Consider the following 15,131-nt stretch of genomic DNA (forward strand, 5'->3'; position numbering starts at 1 on the left):
CAGACAAGAAAACACTCAAAACGCATTCAGATCTGTGACAACTGACAGCCCAAGTGAAGGTGGCCAAAGAGAAAGCAGAAGGTCAACATTGTCGTCAAATATCTCACCAAACACGGGTGTGTCTGCACAAGACATCACGCCAATCCCTCCTCTAAAGAGGAAGGTTTACAACAGAGCTGTTTTGACATCTTCGCCTTATAAAACACGTCCTGAAGACCCCTTAATGAAGGGTAAGCAGAAGCTTCCTAAGGCACCTGCCAAAAGCAAGAAAAAACGTGAAGCTACTCCTAGAAAACCATGCAGAAAACGGCTTAAGTTATCTGATGATTCAGTTGAAGAGCCCAATGCACCAAATGTCTCTTCTGGCGAGTCAGATTTGGATCTCCCATTTGGGGAAAAAAACCTACTGAAGAGGATGCCATTTGTGTTTTTCGTGGAGGCGCATTTTTCAAAGACGTTCGGGGAGAACTGTAGATTAAATGTGTAGTGTGTGAGGAGTGGAGTCACTCTTTGCGTGCCGAAAATGAAGGAGATATTAACATATGCCAATTTTGCAAGTGAACTTCGCATATGAAGCATTTTTCTATTACTGTTTCGTTTAAAAATGTTTTTGTCTAATTTAAATTCAATATAAAATAAATTAGTTTCTAATATTTTCAATAGTTTTCGTTTGAAGTAGTCAGTTTCCCACAATTTTAAGGCGTTTGCACATTACCCACACGTCTTGAAAACTTAATGAGTTGTTGTGCAAGCAGAAAATGTTTTTTGATTTTTAACGTATTTAGTTTTTGTGTTTCAGAATATTACATTCATTGTTAAAACACTATGAGCTTTGGCTAATTTTTAGAGCTGAAAGAGAAGTATACATTTTTTTATACAGCAAAAACAAACTGTGTTTTCACATTTACACAGTCCTTATGTGGCGTTTTCTTGTTTTTGTAAAATGTTCCACCGACACAGATGACGAAAATGTGCATTAGTCAGGTTGCATAAGGCTGAACCGCCGTTTTCGGGTATGGAACGCTACTTGGATGAATAGCCACACATGCGCACCACCTATAATCTCGTCTCTCCAATTGATTTTCAATTGCCATTCTATCAGATTTATGAATGCATCCGCTGCTCATTTTTAAGTTGTTTTCGAGTGATTTCAATGCTGGGTCGTTGTTACATTAAAGAGCATGGCATACAGAAGCCGTATTAAGTAGAAACGAGCAAAGAAGTTACATAAGACGCAAGACAAATACAGACAATATCTGTAACAGTGATACAGGTTCGACAGAATGGTCGGTCCCCAAGACAGCAACATGTGAGGGTAGTTTGTGATCGAAAAATTACCACGCAGACTGGAAGCAGCACATTTAATTCCGGATTTAAATGATGTTTGTTGACTTAGCATTTGGTGCTTGCGATATGGTACAGGCTCTGCATTTCGTCGCCTATCTGCTCGTCTGTCGAATTAACACCAACATGGCGAATAATGCGCTATGTATGAAGCAGGAAGGTGGCGATACATACAGCGAACTTTGAGAACGGAGGACTCTACTGGCAGCCACTGCGGACTTCAGCCTTATATTAACTCTGTTTCTGCCTGGCAGGCTAATGTTGATAATGTCATGCCTTAAATGAGAGCTACAGGCATGCAACAGCTTGGCCAGTAACACCAGATAGAGTTTAACAATGTTAAATATAACTGTAGTCTTCCGCAGCCATTGTCACAGCCAGTAAAATTTTTCTGGGTTTGTGACTGCATTGTAAAACCACCGATGTTTCTGTCACTGTTGCAAGTGACCTTCTGCAGTGTGTTATTGTTTAATGTTTTGTAAGCAAAAACACCCTGAAGAAGGACATATGCAACAGCGACCGAAACGTCAGCAGTTTTATATACCTACAATGCAGTCACAAAACCAGAAAAATGTTATTGAGTTTACCATTCTTCTTATCTAAGTTCTCTACGAGGAGGAAGTATGGGCATGCATCAGATCGAATGTACCGTTTGTACAGGGAGAGTCACTAACTGATGCCACCTAAAGTAACTCCGGAAGTATGACAATAGCTAAATAGTTTGTGGGACAAATGTTGCATGGGACAATAGGGGCTACAATATGACGTTGGTTTTTTGTTGCTGGATAGGGTCGTGTCAGAGATATGAAGGTCAACTTTGTTTTTTCTTTTAAATGGGATGCTATCGTTTGGTATTTGTTTTCAGATAACGACTATCGAGACGAATGCAATGATGTGTAACAGTAAGGTCTTTGAAGGTCAATGAATGTCCAAAGGTGGCATGAACGTCCATTTACAGAAGGTGTTCCACGTGATGACCATCGGTATCAATGCATTACTGCAATCTTCTTATCATGGATTGATTGGTATTCCTTACCACATCACCACTTAGAGAAGCACATACTCTGACAACTCTCTCTCGTATATCGTGCAAATAGTAAATATTCGCCGAATATAGTATATCCATCTAACGTGCCTGTCACATGTAAACACCATACGACGGTTTCGCAATACAGCACTAATATTGTCGAATCAAGCGAATGTGTATGATGTATTCCTTCGAAGAACAAGTCGATATGCTTCTCATTTACGGGGAGTGCCAACGAAATTCAGTGAGAGGTAAAGACTTATATGCTGAAAGATATCCTCAACGGACTCACCCTATATGACGTACATTTAAATATGTGTATGATAAATAGAGAACAACTGGATATTGAACGTATCGGAAGCATATCAGGTGAAGGAAAGTTACTAACGAGGAAACGGAACTTGGTACTCTTTCCACTGTGGTTCGAGATTCATGTGTTAGTTCACGTCAAATCACAAGGGAATCTGGCCAGGGTTTGAAGCTGCCCCAGTACACCTCACATAATACCCGGTACAGAGAGTTGGTGAAAACGCGGAATTGACAGCAGTGAGACACTCATAAAACTTTCAACCTGTATCGAAAATATACACTGAGATAGTGTGGCATTTGCATTGTGGCATTTGCATTGTACCAACCAAAACAGAAACATAAATTGCGTGTGAGGCTTTCTGGGAAAGACTCGATATCATGGTGGGCATTAATTTGGAATCAGGCCCCTCCGTCAACTTCTAGACATACTCCAGATGCAACCAAAAATTATGCAGAAGGCCAAAGCACTGTTATATAAGTTTCCAAGTCACTCTCTCATTGTTGAAATAGATGTTAATTGGGCAACAATCTACTGGTTAAATGACAGTTCAGTAAGAGGTGGGGGTCTGGTGAAACATTTCTAAATGAGTTGTCTGATGATTACCTAAAAGAGTCTGTTTGGGAGCCCACACATGATGTTGCACCTGATAGTTTCAAAATGACCATACCTCTTTGAGGAAGCTCACACAGAAACTAGTATCAATGACCATGATTCACAACATGCAAATGGCCACTAAAACAAGTAGCAGAATACATATATGTTCAGCAAACAAGATAAAGAAGCAATTGTGGCCTATTTGAATACAAAACTAGAAATACACTGCTGGAAATTGAAATAAGAACACCGTGAATTCATTGTCCCAGGAAGGGGAAACTTTATTGACACATTCCTGGGGTCAGATACATCACATGATCACACTGACAGAACCACAGGCACATAGACACAGGCAACAGAGCATGCACAATGTCGGCACTAGTACAGTGTATATCCACCTTTCGCAGCAATGCAGGCTGCTGTTCTCCCATGGAGACGATCGTAGAGATGCTGGATGTAGTCCTGTGGAACGGCTTGCCATGCCATTTCCACCTGGCCCCTCAGTTGGACCAGCGTTCGTGCTGGACGTGCAGACCGCGTGAGACGACGCTTCATCCAGTCCCAAACATGCTCAATGGGGGACAGATCCGGAGATCTTGCTGGCCAGGGTAGTTGACTTACACCTCCTAGAGCACGTTGGGTGGCACGGGATACATGCGGACGTGCATTGTCCTGTTGGAACAGCAAGTTCCCTTGCCGGTCTAGGAATGGTAGAACGATGGGTTCGATGACGGTTTGGATGTACCGTGCACTATTCAGTGTCCCCTCGACGATCAACAGTGGTGTACGGCCAGTGTAGGAGATCGCTCCCCACACCATGATGCCGGGTGTTGGCCCTGTGTGCCTCGGTCGTATGCAGTCCTGATTGTGGCGCTCACCTGCACGGCGCCAAACACGCATACGACCATCATTGGCACCAAGGCAGAAGCGACTCTCATCGCTGAAGAAGACACGTCTCCATTCGTCCCTCCATTCACGCCTGTCGCGACACCACTGGAGGCGGGCTGCACGATGTTGGGGCGTGAGCGGAAGACGGCCTAACGGTGTGCGGGACCGTAGCCCAGCTTCATGGAGACGGTTGCGAATGGTCCTCACCGATACCCCAGGAGCAACAGTGTCCCTAATTTGCTGGGAAGTGGCGGTGCGGTCCCCTACGGCACTGCGAAGGATCCTACGGTCTTGGCGTGCATCCGTGCGTCGCTGCGGTCCGGTCCCAGGTCGACGGGCACGTGCACCTTCCGCCGACCACTGGCGACAACATCGATGTACTGTGGAGACCTCACGCCCCACGTGTTGAGCAATTCGGCGGTACGTCCACCCGGCCTCCCGCATCCCCACTATACGCCCTCGCTCAAAGTCCGTCAACTGCACATACGGTTCACGTCCACGCTGTCGCGGCATGCTACCAGTGTTAAAGACTGCGATGGAGCTCCGTATGCCACGGCAAACTGGCTGACACTGACGGCGGCGGTGCACAAATGCTGCGCAGCTAGCGCCATTCGACGGCCAACACCGCGGTTCCTGGTGTGTCCGCTGTGCCGTGCGTGTGATCATTGCTTGTACAGCCCTCTCGCAGTGTCCGGAGCAAGTATGGTGGGTCTGACACACTGGTGTCAATGTGTTCTTTTTTCCATTTCCAGGAGTGTATTTAGCTCTTGAGAACAACATGTAGAAAAATTGTGGCTGAGGTTTACAAGAACAGTCAGCTGTGCACTTGGTACGTATCGACATAAATCTCATCCTTACCATAGCCGTTCAAATGGCTCTGAGCACTATGGGACTTAACTTCTAAGATCATCAGTCACCATAACCGCCTCCACCAAGAATTAACTGCTACCAATTGTATGCGTCGCATTGAATTCTGCCGACGGGCTCAACTTCATTTTTAGAGGGATGACAGATATATTAATTTGATTTTATTTACTGACGCGGCTACGTTCATGGACATGTTAATCTGAATAACATTCATAATTGAGCAACTGAAAATCCATGTTGGCAGTGGCAACTTGCACACCAAAAACCGTGGTTGGTGAATCTATAGTGTGGGATGCTGGAGGACAGAATTATAGGCCCCTACTCATCCAAGGAAATCTTAATGGTAGGAAGTACACCACCTTCCTGCAAGGAACATTAGATGTGTTATTGGAAGAAATACCTTTAGGAACGAGGAACAGAATGTGGTATCAACACGATGGGTGTCCAGCACCTTTTTCGATGATGGCTAAAAATGAGCTGCAGGGACAATTCCCCAATTGTTGGATTGGATGCGTAGGGGTTCATTTGCCAGACCTGACACCTTTGGATTTTTTCCGTGTGTGGATTCGTAAAAGACATTATTTATAAAGACGTTCCTACTACACCTAAGATATTCAAGAGAGAAATGTCAGAGCTGGTGCTTTGCTGATGTGATGACAATTCCACTCAGTCCATGATAAGAAGGTTGGAGCCATTCGAACACCTTCTGTAAATTGACGTTCATGCTACCTTTGTGACCCTGTTGACCTTCAAAGAACTTACACATCATTGGGTTCACCTCGATAGCCGCTTTCATAAAATAAGTACCAAACTGTAGCATGTTATTTAAAGAAACAAAATTGACCTTCATATCTCTGACACGACTCCACCAAGCAACAAAAAACCAACGGCATGTTATCACCCCCATCGTCCCATGCACCCTTTGTCCGACAAACGTTTCAGGCTCTATCACACTATTCAAGTGGTGGAAATGGTTAGTGACTCACACTGTAGACACTCGACCGAGCAAATGTGTGGTGGGGTGGTGGGGAAAGGGGGGGGTCGAAGGATGACCCCGAGAGTGTTCTCTGTATTTCAGCACTGTGCCAACAGCAGAAGGGGATCTGAACCCGGTACCTCACAGTCTGGGATAGTATTAGAGAGTCGGCACAGAGCATTTTAGTAATATGGCCTGCTCTTCTGCTGCTAATGGCCTGCTGCACTGGTGTCAAGAATGAACCTGTTAGTGTGGTGGTATGACCAGGACAGTGTCAGAAGGATCGGCGATCTGTAAGGTTAACTGACGATGACTACCATCGTGAAGGTGTGGCTAGGTTGAGGTGTATAACTCTGGTGGATCTCACACTATAAGCTCTTCCTCTACGATAACGACGCTACAAGTACCAAAAGACTTATAAGAACGTGTAGAGTGCGAATCGTCAAACTCGCAACACAGCCAACGCACGGGGGCACATCAAAAAGTGATCGCTACGAGAGCTCGCTTGAAACTGTCGTGTGGGGTTCTCAAGTATGCGTGACAGCAAATTTTCTCGTAATCCAGAATAATGGGATCCACAATGGACTGAAAAATCGGCCATTGATTAAAGGAGATATTAGAAACTAATAGTTCTTAATTTCAATCCACTCTCCACTGAATTTAGACCATTTCTCAAACACAAATCTTACATTTCTGTTCGATAACCCCATCAACTCTGTTCATCTACGTATACATCTGTTTCCATACTCCGAAAACCACTTTAAGTGCATGGCAGAGGGTACCTCCTAATGTAATTCAGCTAATTTCATCCTCACGACACCTGTGGGTTTGCTAGATTCGAGGCGTAAAGTAGCTTCTTGAAACTTTTAGAGTGGGCTTTATTTGAATAGTTTCTGTCTATCTTCAAAGTGTGCCAGTTCAGTTTCTTCATGGATCAAAGAAGCATTGAATGTTCGTGTTGCTCTTCTCTACGTCTTTACAATACCTGCTGCCAGTCCTATTTGATACGGTTCCTACACACTAGAGCAATATTCTCGGTATCGTCACATGAGACAATTGTAAACAATCATCTCTGTGGACTGATCCCATCACCCTAGTATTCTACCAATGAACCGAAGCCTTCCACCTATCTTCAACTGAGAGCACATGATCGTTCCGGTTGATGTCCTAAATTGTAACACCCAGAGATATGTATGAATTAACTGGTACAAGCTGTACTCTTTCATTGGTGACTATATTTTTTTTATCAAGATCCTACTCAATATTTGTGCAGAATTCTTCAGATAGTACATCATTATAGATAACTGCATCACCCACGAAATTCTAAAACTATTAAATTGCTGCAAGACGATTAATATATAACAGAACCTGCGAGTCCCAATACACTTACATTGTCCACACCAATTTCTCTGCATTGAAGGTATGCTGAAAGATATCCTCAACGGACTCACCCTATACGACGTACATTTAAATATGTGTATGATAAATTGAGTCCTCCTTACCACATAAATCCTCAGTTAAGCCACAAATTTCGCATCATACGCCATATGATCTGGCTTTTGGTAATAAGTGTGGTTATGGTAGTGAGTCAAATGATTTTATCGAAAATCCGAAATTACTTCATTTATCTTACTGTCTTGATTATGGCTTTAAGAATGTCATGAAAGAAATGTCACTATTTTCGAAATCCATACTGATTGGCAATGAGGTCCTTCTATTCAAGGAACCTCATTACGTTTGAGCTCAGAATATGTTCAAGAATCCTATAACAAATGGATGGCAAAGATATTATGCGGTAGTTTTGTGAATGACTCCCGCTGCCCCTCTTCTTGATGGGTGTCTCCTCGGACTTCTCCCAACTACTGGCCACTGTTATTTGTGATAGAGAGTCACAATTTATTGTTGTGTTATTTGTACGAGGATTTTGGTTAAGAGGGGCGCTAACTTAGTCGCAAATTCGGTGTAGGATCTGATAGAGGGTCCATCAGGCTCTGGAGCCTTGTTAAATTTCTGCTGTTTCTCAACACTAGTGACACTAATTCTACATCTGTATCTGTCATCGTCACAAATTGGAGCAATACCCCACAGTACCATCTCTAAACAAACATTTCGGAAAACTAATTCAGAGTTTCTGATTTTGTTTTGCTATTCTTAATTGCTGTCATTACCCAGTCTACGAGTGTCTGAACACTAACTTTGGTACCAGCTTTACATAGTACCGGAATTTCCTTTGTTTTTGAGAGATCCTTCCTATTCTATTACAATAGTCTTAGTAGGAATCAAATTATGAAAAATCCAGGATGGAATGTGACAATATTACGAAAAGGAAACTTGCAACTCACCATAGAGCTGAAATGCTGAGTTGCAGATAAGCACAACAACAAACTCTCAGAATTAAAGCTTTTGGCCAATAAGGCCATTGTCAACAATAGACGACAGACATGCGTACACGTACACTCCCCTCCCACACACACACACACACGCACACACACACACACACACACACACACACACACACACACACACAAGAACGCACGCACGCAACTCACACACACGACTGCAGTCTCAGGCAACTCAAACCACATTGTGATCAGCAGCACGAGTGCATGGTGGGAGTGGCGACTGGGTGTGGGGAGAGGAGGAGCGGCAGGGTGGTGGGGTGGTGGACAGTGAAGTGCTACAGGCTAGACAGAGGGCAGCAGAAGGGTGTGGAGGTAGGGGAAGTAGCAGAAAAGTAGAGAAATAAAAAGACTGGGCTGATGGTGGCATGATGGCTGGGTAGTGTTGGAATGGGAACAGGGCACCCTGCTGGTTGGGTGACGGCAGTGACTAACAAAGGAGGACACCAGGCAGGTTGTGGGAACCTTTGTTAGTCACTGTCTTCACTCATCCATCCCTTTCCCCATTCCCATTCCAGCACTACATAACCGTCATTCCACCACAAAAGACAGTGTTTCTTTAATTATGAGAGTCTTTTTGTTGTGCCTATCTGTGACTCAGTAGGCTTAGTAGGTTGGCCGGAATTTTCTCTCATCAGCCAAATACATTTAGCATCTTCCTACATGTAGGGCTACGTTTTGCCTAGCATTCATTGACCAGTTGTCTCTTTTTCTTTAGATGTTTCTTTCAAATGAATGCAGACCGTGGAATGTCCCTCTTATCATGAACTGCTTTACATACGTACCAAGTGCACAGCTGACTGTTCTTGTAAACCTCAACCACAATTTTTCTACATGTTGTTCTCAAGAGCTAAATATTTCGAGTTTTGTATTCAAATAGGCCACAATTGCTTCTTTATCTTGTTTGCTGAACATATATGTATTCTGCTAGTTGTTTTAGTGGCCATTTGCATGTTGTAAATCATGGTCATTGATACTGGTTTCTGTGTGAGCTTCCTCAAAGAGGTATGGTCATTTTGAAACTATCAGGTGCAACATCATGAGGGGGCTCCCAAACAGACTGTTTTAGGTAACCTTCAGACAACTCAGTTAGAAATGTTTCACCAGATGTCTTGTCTCCCCCACCCCTTACTGAACTGTCATTTAACCAGTAGATTGTTGCCCAATTAACATCTATTTCAACAATGAGAGAGTGACTTGGAAACTTATATAACAGTGCTTTAGCCTTCTGCATAATTTTTGGTTGCATCTGGAGTAGGTCTAGAAGTTGACGGAGGGACCTGATTCCAAATTAATGCCCACCATGATACTGAGTCTTTCCCAGAAAGCCTCACACGCAATTTATGTTTCTGTTTTGGTTGGTACAATTTGTTTGTGACCTGCGGCAAATGCCACACTATCGCAGTGTATGTTGTCGATACAGGTTGAAAGTTTTATCAGTGTCTCACTGCTGTCAATTCCGCGTTTACACCAGCTTTCTGTACTGGGTATTATGTGAGCTGGACTGGGGCAGCTTAAAACCCTGGCACGTTGATATCAGTGTTTTGGAAGTTAATCACTTGAACTGTAATACTCTCGCAAGTATGTGACACTTTTTTGAAACTATTACTGACACTTTCAGGCCCCTATCGTTATCTGGAATGGACGAAGAGTAGTCTAATCTAAAAGCCGTTGTGTACACTCCGCACCCAAACAGCTACCTGAGCAGCAGCCTCTGATGTGTACCACACACCTGATCCATTTAGGGTGTAAATAGAGCACTCAACCCCTTGATGCAAGTCCAAGAATTTTCAGGCTGCTTTGTCACAGAACCTTCGAACTCTGAGTCAGTCGTTCCATTTGATTCAGAACGTGGGATGCACGACCAGTCTTACACTGCAGCAAATTGTGAGTCTCACTGAAATTAGATGAGGCCAGCTTTCACAACCTTCACTGCCATTTGAATGATCCAAGTGTGGCCACAGAGCACAGTCAGCAGCTGTTAGCGCCCTGCCCTTTCAGCGGCTGACTGAAGTGCCTCTGTAGCATGCTGAATAAGGCTCCCAGCCATACACTTAGTGTTCCCTCACATCGCTTTTTGCATTTCCCTAAGGGATACATTAACTTGCCGTACATTTGAACTTCCTACAGGAAATAGATCCTGTCCTTTTATGTTTGCCCCTTCTTGACACAGCACATACCATGTTACTCAACAGCTGAAGTCAGTCTCACTGACTCAGTTTCGATTTCAGTGGAAGCCTGCACCTCATACTTGTTGGTTATGGTGATGAGTACCACATGCTGACTCCTCCCCGGTCCCTGCCTCCACCGTTCATGCAGCCTAGTACTACCACTAGCAGACCGCTAACAGCCAAGTGCATGAGCGGTGACAGATCATGTACCTCGTGTAGAAGTGGCAGCAAGATATGATAGTGTGAGGTACCTGTGGTATATCGGATACATGACTGTTGGTAACTCTCCCGAAACACCCACTCACAGCAGCTTGCAGGCGGCTGATCATAGCTTATGAACGTCCGCTTATCTTCCCACGTTCGAGGAGAGTGTTCATAGTAGGGCTGCAGTGTGGCTGGTTTAATGTCTTACAGAATAGTAAACAAGTGTCATTAAATTAAGCCAAGAGATTCATTTTTATACTCTGGACCAGTTAAGCTCGAAGTATGACTAGTTACCGTTAATATCTGAAGCAGTCCGTACTCAAATCAATATTTCCTTTACAGCCTCAGCATCACCTTCTATAAACGCTACTAATCTCCTGAATTTTTTAGAGGCTGTAGTCGAAAACAAAATCAAGATAATAATTACTTTGCGGTGAATGCAGAGAGTGGAACACGACATGCAACTTAGAACAAGCGCTACAAAAACACTGATTTTCTACGAGATACGTAATTCTCATCACTGGTAACTTATTAAATTTCTCAAAAATTTATATTTATTCACGTTGATATACAATGAATGATGGGATAAACGTATCACTGAATGAGATTGCTACTCCGGAATTTTTATATAGGATAAATGCTGCTCGTAACGGATGCTATAGCACAAAATTCGTTTCTCATGGCACACAGCGTCCGAAAATACGGAATATAGTGCGACACAAACACGGATTTTGATACAGTTAACTCGAATAACTTGTTTAAAATTGATATGAAGTGTTAGGACGTGACTTTTAGATCCGAATTTATCTGACACATCTGGTTTTACTCGGACACGAAGGAAATAGCGGAAGTTGGCTTGCATACGAAATTATGAGTAAGTAGCCAAGGGAACTGCCGGATTCTCCATTTTGTTGGTTTCGTGTCACATTTGGCACTTGCGTGTCAAAGATGAACTCTGCAACATCAGTACAGCTCTAAAAAAAAAAAAAAAAGACGTACAGTGTGCAGCATAATGCAACTAAAGGCGCGTTAGTAACCATCTTTGAACATTTTACTATTACGTTCCGTAGACAGATTGCTTTTATCACTGTAAGGATCTATGGAAGATACTAGGTGATTTTTTTCTACGATGTACAAACACTAGGGGTTGATCAGTGGGATGATAAGGAACAAAAATGTTGTAATGATATCGAGAAACGCATGGTTCCCATGACAGAGACCATTTATTCAATCATACTTTGTTACAGAAGCTGCAGTGCAACACCACGCAGCCATACTTATAGAATGCATTTTTTCCTCCTAGAGGGTCGTACTCTTTCTCGCACGTCATTACCTAACATGCAGGAAATTATGAAGGACGCACCCGAAATGAAGAGACACTAGACATGGAAAAAAATGTGATTAAAACTGTCAGTACCAGGCAATGGACCGACCTGTACGGGGTAAGCCAGACGACCGTGTAGAACATTCTCCATGACGATTGTTACTACCCTTAGCAGTTAGAGCGTGTGAAGGGGTTACTAGCGACAGACATTCCACATCGGCAGCAGTTTTTTCGTCGGTTGCTTCACCAGGCAACCATGATTGCAGGAATTGTGTCATCCATCCTATTCACCGATGAGGGCAGCCTTACGTGGAGTGGCATCTTGAGCTTTCATAACAGTCATCTGTGGGATGGTATGCAGAACCCCTCTGGTACGATGACAGCGAATCATCAGCATCGGTGTAGCCGGAATGGATGGGCTGGGATAATTTGCGACCGTATTTTGGGACCAGTCTTCCTTCCACATCACCTAACAGAGGGGAACTATCGGCGTTTCTTATGGGCGGGAACTATCGGCGTTTCTTATGGGCGTTTTGCTGTAAGAAGTGCCATTAATGATTCTAATGGTTATGTTATGACGGTGCTCCAGCCCACTTCGCCATTAACGCACGGACGCATATCAAACGTGTCTTCCCAGGTTGAAGGATCGGACGAGAGGCTCCAGTTGCATGGCCTGCTCGTTCACTGCATCTCAACCCGTGCGATTTCTGGTTATGGGGCCACCTCAGAAGCATCGTGTACGCAGAGGACACTCCAGATGTGGAGACACTGGAGCAGCGTATTCATCCTGCCTATGACGCTGTTCGTATGCAGCCTGGCCGATTTGAACGTGAGGGACGGAGCACGCTTCTGCGCGTATACACGCATACGTTGAGGCACACGGAAACCATTTTCATTACGTACTGTAACTGTCGTTGCAAGTACAGCGAGTTTTAGGCCGCAGTCTTTGTAACAGTGTATGAATAATTTGTGTCTGGTGTGGAAACCATGCGTTTCCAAACATAAATTCATTAGACCTTTTTGTTCCGTATCCTCTCATCGATCAATCCATAGAGTCTGTATAGGGTGGTAAAAATCATCCTGTATACGCTACGTGATGACTAAATGGCATTCGAACTGGAGCTTTCTAGAACACCAAAAGCGATGATACACTGATACCCAATGATGTAGCGAAGTTCGCTCGCAGTATCCTTATGTCTGCAACGTGACCCAAAGCAGATACCCGAACAAGTTCACTCCGGCGTATACCACGGGTGTTATGCTACTGGCAAAGCAGTAGCGTGGGACGTACGTATTGCCTGTCATCCAGGAGCAATGAACAGTGCTGAATACAAGTTCGTGTGACCCTTGGACGAGACAGCATTCTGAACAAAGGAGATATCACATTATTAAGATTAAATTAGTGCAGAATTATTTTACATCATCTATCGCTGTTTCAAAAATAAAAGCTGGATATATTCAAGTAGCAATCTACTGTATTTGAATATGACCGCCGCCCCACGGCGCCGGCGTGGACGTCTCAGACCACCAGATAAGACTGCCGTGATTAAATAAAATAGCACCAAATGAACCCCGTGGACCATGAGGTGGTTTTAGTAGTAACGGATGAAACACTTACCTGAGTTGTCGGTTGTTGAAGTATGCAAGGTGACTCCGGTATAGGATTCTGAAAAAGAAATTCGCAAATATCTCCATAAAAAAATTAAACTTATTGTTCATTATTTCACAATAAATTGTTATCCATTATCATACTCAGACTCTTATGAATCGAACAAAGTAAAATTTTTACCTGTAACGGGAACTGGGTGACTGTAGCCAGTAAATATGACCACCGCCACAAAAATGCGGGTGAACCAACTGAAGCCTCTGCAGAACATGATGGAAGGTCGCAGGTGTCGGGCCAAGTAAGGAACTTTTCTCTCAAAATAACCTCGCCAAACTTGCAGTCTGCTGATCAACCTGAAATTTTTCGAACAAGTGTGAGCACAAAACACATTTTTTTTGCCACTACCTGTCTAGTAAATAAAGTAGAGTAAATTAATTTGGATCACACCATTTTACAAGGTGGATGCCACTCCGTTGTTTCGAAATACAGTGTGATTCACGAAGAGATGCAAATATTTTAATATGTTATTCTACAAGTAAAACTAAAGAAAAAAATTCAAGTACACATAGATCCGCAAATGCTTGGTTACCAAGTTACGGCTAATAAACAATTTTGCCTGAACTTTAACAACTTAGCTAATATGAAGCTATCGCAAAACTGAACGAGGCTACAGTAAAGCACGATCTCCATTTATTTTATGGTTATTGGTCTGGTGAAGCGAATAAAACATGCCCCACATGTGTATCTGCAGTAGTTTTCCAGAACATCCATAGAAGCAAATAAGTAGTTCCGTAAAATTTTTAATTTATTACTTGCCCCAATTTTGTTCTTTTTTAAATTCCAGACAACTGCCCAAAGTTTTCAACAGAAGTTGCAGAGAAATTAATTTTGGAAAAAATGATGGTAATAACGTTAACTGAATCTGTATGAACGTGTCAGATTATCTGCTTTTTTTAGTGTCATAGCACACGTGAATTCATCTTAAACCAGAAAAACCAAAGCTCAGTGTTAAGGGAATTGTACAGTGTACACACAGTTTCACAATACATTCACAATAAATGTTCAAAAATCTCTCCACTGAATTCAATGCATTTAGCTGCACTTGTATGAACAGATTTCGTTGCTCGTTTCAGTTTCACAGGGTTGTTCTTAATTTCGTCTGTTGCACTCACAACGCGAGCAAGCAATGCGTCACGTCTATTGACTCTGTCCTCATAAATTATGTCTTCACTCATCCCCATACACAAAAATGCATTGGTGTTAAATCGGTCGATCTGAGTGGCTACAGACGTGTAGCACTTAGACCAATCTATATCTGCTTTTAAATGTATAGTGACGGGTTGGTGGAATGTGGAGGCGCGCGGTCATGTTGGGAATGCATTTGCAGTCGCGTAGCAAGTGGAAGATCTTCGAGCAACCGG

The 15,131-nt window shown here is 43.3% G+C and overlaps 1 protein-coding gene across 1 annotated transcript in view; it reads right to left on the reverse strand.

The window, feature by feature from the left end:
• Positions 1-15,131, reverse strand: part of LOC124741123 (poly [ADP-ribose] polymerase tankyrase-1-like) — a 101,803-nt gene that overhangs the window by 47,151 nt on the left and 39,521 nt on the right. The window contains exons 2-3 of the mRNA XM_047248656.1: positions 13,894-14,063; positions 13,723-13,770 (exon numbers count right to left, since the gene is read on the reverse strand). Of these exons, the coding sequence (XP_047104612.1) occupies positions 13,723-13,770; positions 13,894-13,981 (136 nt within the window). The 5' untranslated portion in view covers positions 13,982-14,063. The remainder of the gene's footprint in view (positions 1-13,722; positions 13,771-13,893; positions 14,064-15,131) is intronic.

This window comes from Schistocerca piceifrons, unplaced genomic scaffold (genome assembly GCF_021461385.2).
Source record: "Schistocerca piceifrons isolate TAMUIC-IGC-003096 unplaced genomic scaffold, iqSchPice1.1 HiC_scaffold_1870, whole genome shotgun sequence".
Lineage (NCBI taxonomy): Eukaryota > Metazoa > Arthropoda > Insecta > Orthoptera > Acrididae > Schistocerca > Schistocerca piceifrons.